Source organism: Anopheles cruzii, chromosome 3 (assembly GCF_943734635.1).
Source record: "Anopheles cruzii chromosome 3, idAnoCruzAS_RS32_06, whole genome shotgun sequence".
NCBI lineage: Eukaryota > Metazoa > Arthropoda > Insecta > Diptera > Culicidae > Anopheles > Anopheles cruzii.
The window spans coordinates 72656245-72661807 of NC_069145.1; the positions used below are offsets into that span (position 1 = coordinate 72656245).

Here is a 5563-nt window from a genome sequence, read left to right on the forward strand (position 1 = left end):
GATTGGGACTTCCCAGTTCAGCGGTTCATTCTACATTACCTCATTTTGACATCAGGTAAATCAGTCCAGGTCGCAAAAAAAATTTATCAGTTATCAAACGACCGTTGAAAGGGTTAGACCATGGCGAGTTTTGTGCCAGAAAATGACGTTTTGCGGGGATTATTATTTTTCTGCCCCTGTTGAAGAAAACTGCTTCGAAATCGCACCAAATGCTTGTCGGGACTTGGTTTTGGAAGATCGCTGTGCTTTGAGTGGTTTAAAAAACTTCAAAATGGCGATTTTGACTTAACAAAAAAAGCGTCAAAGGACTCCAAAAAACGGATTTTCTGATGGGACAGAAAGGTGTGGTGTTTCACAAGCTCCTAAAACCTGATGGAAACGTTAATTCCAATCGCTACTGACAACAAATGATCAATTTGAACCATGCATTGATCGAAAAACGACCAAAATGCAATTCTAGTGGGTTGCAATGGGGGCGCCTGGTGGCCCGTGGAATCAAGCACCAGGCGTCCCAAAAAGCCAAACTGTTTGAGGATATTATCAAATCACTTGGATGGGAGTTGCTATCCCTCCCCGCGGAATTCACCAGACTTGGTTCTTTCCGAATATCATTCATTTTCATCGTTGGGACACGTATTGGCTGAGCAGCCCTTCGTTTTTCCACGAGGAAGTCGAAATTGGATGATTAATAAGTTTACTTAAAAAGTCAAAGCATTCTTTCGACTGGGAATCCATGATTAAGCAGAGAGATAGGAGAAATGTATAGCTAGCGATTGCACATACTTCGAATTAAATTGAAAGTTGCATAAAAATTTTATAAACATTTTTTGTGTGTCAACGCACACACCTAGTAGAAAGATTGGCCACAACGTGCGCCTGGGTGTGTGTGTGCCAGGTGTTGGTGTGTATTGTCGTCGTGTGTGGTCCGCACTCAATGGGAGGGGCATTGGAGCAGAAAATATGCTCCACTACACACACAGTGTTATGCTGTGTATGCTGGCAGCATAACAATCGACCACCAATCCAAAAATAGTCGCAATAATAAAGTTGTATGAAACGCGCGACACACACACACTGAAAGGTGGCACATTGGAGCACGAATTTCCCCTCACGGGAAAACAAGTTAATTTTGCGTTCTCTCCTTAAAATCTCAGTGGCCACGCCTACTCGCAGACCGAAAAGGAGCAGCATCTTATGCTTCTCTTGCTATGCTTCAACATATATTATGCATCTCTTTCTTCGCCACCACCCGAGAAGAGCTTTCATAGCGCTCTCTCTCTTTCTCGCACTCGCACACAAACACCCGTGCTTGTGTGTGTGTGTTTGTTATGTAAAGCGAACGAAGGTGTGTGGGCAGCGCAGAAGCAGTTAATAGAGACGCAACGCAACGAACGCAAACGCAACGCATGTGTGCGAGCGAGACACCCTGGGACGTGGACGTGAGCCGTGAGAAGTGAGAACAAGTGAGACCACCGAACGAACGAGCGAAAGCGAAATGAAACGAAAAAACAACAACAGTGGGTTTGTTGGGTCGAGGGTGGCGGCGGGGTGGTCGGATCGTCCTCTCGGGTAGGCAGGGGTAGTAGGCACGGAACGGCAGTCAGTCAGTTTCTTGAGCTCTCACTCAACTGTCAGTCGCAGATCACCGGTGACATTTGACTATGTCACACGAACTCGCGCGGATTTGCGTTGTCCCGAGTGTTTGCGCGCGCCAAAGTGCCGTGACCATTTTCCTGGAGTCCTTGCGCTCGCTGGTGAACAATAGAGGGAACAACAGATCATCGGATTCGAGCGACTGATCAATGTGCGGTGTCCTTCAATCAGTGCGATCGTTAAGAAAGAGAGCGTATTAGAGTGAGACGGTGAAACGGAAGTGAACATTCCCAACTTTTACGTGAAAGGTCCTTTCGAAGGTCCGCGAAGAACTGAAGTGTGAAGTGTGAAGTTTGTCGGAAGCCAAGGGACCATGGCCCTGGAAGATCGCTGCAGCCCACAGAGTGCCCCGAGTCCGCCGCATCACCACCACAGCAGCCAGGCCCCGAGCCAGGCCAGCACTCCGAGCACAACAACGACCACGACAATGATGGTCACGATGGGAGAGAGAGAACTGGCGGCCGCTAGCGCCGGTAGTTCGCCTAGCCGCGACGAGATGTCACTAGTGGTCATCAAGCAAGAGCCGGAGCTGCACGATCATCAACAACCGCAGCACCAACAGGCGATGGTCGGAGGACATGGTCAGCAACAGCCGACGCCTCCCGCGACCCCCAGCATCTCCTTTTCGATCACCAACATCCTGAGTGATCGGTTCGGCTTGAAGGCTCCCCCGCCGCCGTCACTGCTGCCCCCTTCGACGCACACCCCATCGCCCTCGCCTCCGATCAGCCCGGGAGGGCCTCATCTCCATCCGTACGCCGTCCTCCAATCCGCGGCCCACCTGCACCCGTCGCATCCTGCCTACACCACCACCACCACGCTCACAGTTGGGCCACATTATGCGCCACACCTTCTGCACCATCCGCACCATCCGCACCACTACCAGCCCTACCCGCACCATGCGGCACCGATCGTTCCGCAGGCGCAGCGGCCCCGGGAAAGCCTCTTCCGGCCGTACGACATCGCGGCCAAGAGCCCGGCCCGGCTCTGCACCAGCAACGGCAGCAGTGCCGCCACCCCGCACCCGTACCACACGGACAGCGAGTCGCAGGACTCGCACTCGGCCGCCACTAGCCCGGCCGGGACTCCGTATCCCGGGGCGGATGGCCGTCTGGCCGCCCTGCCCGATGTGTACGACTTTAGCCGGAAGTCCGTGGCCGCCCTCGACCACCGGGCGGCCCTCCTGAGTGGGTTCAGTGCAGCCGCCAGCTACCCGAAGCTGCACGAGGAGATCATCAACAGCCACCGGAAGTTCCAGGCGAAGCTGATCGAGTCCCAGTCGAAGGTGGCGGCGGCTGCGGCCGTCGCAGCGGCCGTTGCAGCCTCTTCCATCGCAACTCCCGCCTCCTCCGCTTCCTCTTCGCTACCTTCCTCACTCGGTAGCCTGTGTAAGACGGTGTCCCAGATCGGACAGCACGTGGCCGGCACTGGGACCCTCGGGTGCGCCACCACGACGGCGACGACGACGACGGCGGTGGCCAAGGGTAGCCCCAAACCGATCCCGAAACCCGGAACGGCGGCGGCTCCCTCCGAGCATGGTGGCTCCTCATCGCACGATGGTGGCATGGAATCGTCCGACGACGCTAAATCGGAGACGAGCAGCTCGAAGGACGGCGAAGGCGGCGGCAATCTGTGGCCGGCGTGGGTCTACTGCACCCGTTACAGCGATCGGCCCAGTTCCGGTAAGTCACGCACCGCGACCGACGCGTTCTGTCAGAATATTTGAACTCCGTGGTCTGTCGAGTGAATTGCGACAGTGCGTGAAACGTCAATTAAAGTGTCTCCGTACGACCGGAACCGGAACGCTATGATTAAAGCGGAAGCCGCTAGCGGAAACCACAAACCCGAAGGTCCCGTTATCGATTGCGATTCGTTTGGACCCCTTCGCGTGTGTCTCGGTGTGTGTGTCAGGTGACATTTTTGATCGAAGGAATGTCGTCGTTGCTGAAGGGAATTAATTACATTCTCTCTCTTCCGAGGCGAGGAAATCGTTATGAGACTTCAGGAGACCCTCGGTGTTTCGGACTTCGAGCAATTCTTGGCTTCTGCTCGTCGTACGATAGGTCAACAATGGGACAAGCATAATTAGACTGATTCTTCCTTTTGTTAGACGTTGGTCGCAACAATTTGGTGCTTGTGAAGTGTCCACAGTCTGTCCACGGGTTCCCCATTTTGGACACAACATACAGACCCAATAGTCAGTTTTGTTGCTGCCTTGGGCTATCGCTCGGCATCCGGAACCGAGGTCAACCGAGCTAATTATGACAATCAGTGCACCGTGTGATATGTTGCCCGAATCTGCCACGTTCCGGAGGCCCCGGAGGCGAGGGTGATAATTTATTGACAACCCTCATAATTCTGTTATCGAACGTGCACCCTGCCCAAAGGCGACACACACGCACGCACGGGCGGTGATAGTTTTATTTGCCTCCAGCGCGCCAATGATGATGGCCACCATCATCATGCTGCGAGACCCTCATTAGACGCCGTGTGCCACCTCGGGAATTTTCGATAATTTATGACCGCCGGGGTCTCCGATTGACGCGACCGGCTCTCCAACTTCACACCCCGGGGCCGATGATAAAAGAAATAAAAAGTTTCCCCGTTTCTTCGACCCCAAAGGCCTCGGGGCTCCGGCCAATCGATTTCGCTTGATTTACGCCGAATTTCCGATTTGGAGCCGCCGGCTCGGTGTTACCTCGGAGCATTTGCATTCGCCGCCATGTTTTTCGGAGCACAAAACCTACACACCAGCCGATCATCGGTCGGCCACAAAGGCCGCGGTCGTCGTCGTCGTCGTTGTGGGAGTAACATGATAATAGACCCACCATTTGCAGCGCATAAAAACGGGTTGGCCGGTTCCAACTCCATCTTGGTCGGCCCGCGGATGGCTCCATTTCTTGGTCCTCGGTCCGCAGCGAGGGGGATTGGGCGCCCGGGGTTGGGACAACTTGTTCTACGAAGGCCTAATGATCGACCGAATCAAGATAGATTATTTAATTTACTTACCATCGGGGCCGGCTTCTAGACCTCCGATCCCACAGACACAGAACGGCGAAGTAACCGCGATCCAATCCCGGGGTTTTCCCGGGTGCATTAAGAAATAATAAATGAATTACGATTTGAAACCGGCAACCGATCGGACCGGTGTGGACCGGGTGGAAAAAGTGGCACAATGTAAAGTGGAGCCTGATCCGTCCAATCGCAATCAGGATAACCCATTTCATGTTGTCCGTGTGTCTGTGTGTTGGCAATTTCATTTTGCGATAAGCGATCGCCTTCCCACAAGGAGCCAGGCCGGAGCAAAATGGAGGGCCTCTCACTTCGTGAAGTTTTCGCACTCGTCTCGGTCCCGGTCCCGGAGTTTCGGTCGCTAATCGCAATAAAACTGGCTGATATTTCAATTTATTAGAAGCAATTAGAGGCTCTGATCCGGGTTTCAGAAGGAATGCGTTAGCCCACTCTCGGACCCCGCCACCCGATGACTCGGATCAACTTTAATGGGCTTCGCGCTCGGACGGGGGCTTCTGTTCGGGTGCGCCCCGTAACAGCTGGCCGCAGCAACCTATAAATGGTTCTTGATTCCTAACATCGCCCCCTCCCAACAGAAAAAAGGGTTAGGTCCCCCGAGCGATCGCTTTGTTGAACAAAAAGCCAGTGCCCAATTTAGTTGGGCCACGGGCCTATTTTTCAATCAACATCAACCCGGGTATGGGTCCATTTCTCATACACTTCTCGCGCGGGTCGCGGGTTGTTGTACGCCTTGTTCGAACAAATTAATTTCCAATCGGGACCGGGTTTTTTCGGGGGGACTCTTTCCGACCCAACCGGGTGCTGTCAACAGTTCATCCGTCGGCGGGCGGGTGTTGCCGCTCGCTGTTACTACTTTTTAATGGGTTCCATTTTTCAT

At 53.7% G+C, this 5563-nt stretch overlaps 1 protein-coding gene across 1 annotated transcript; it reads left to right on the plus strand.

Annotated features, from left to right (window-relative positions):
* Window positions 1-1966: 1966 nt before the first annotated feature.
* LOC128270936 (segmentation polarity homeobox protein engrailed-like) lies at window positions 1967-3379 on the plus strand. Its single transcript, XM_053008361.1, has one exon. The coding sequence runs from the start codon at window positions 1967-1969 to the stop codon at window positions 3377-3379; it is 1413 nt and encodes a 470-aa protein (XP_052864321.1).
* The last annotated feature ends 2184 nt before the right edge of the window (window positions 3380-5563 follow it).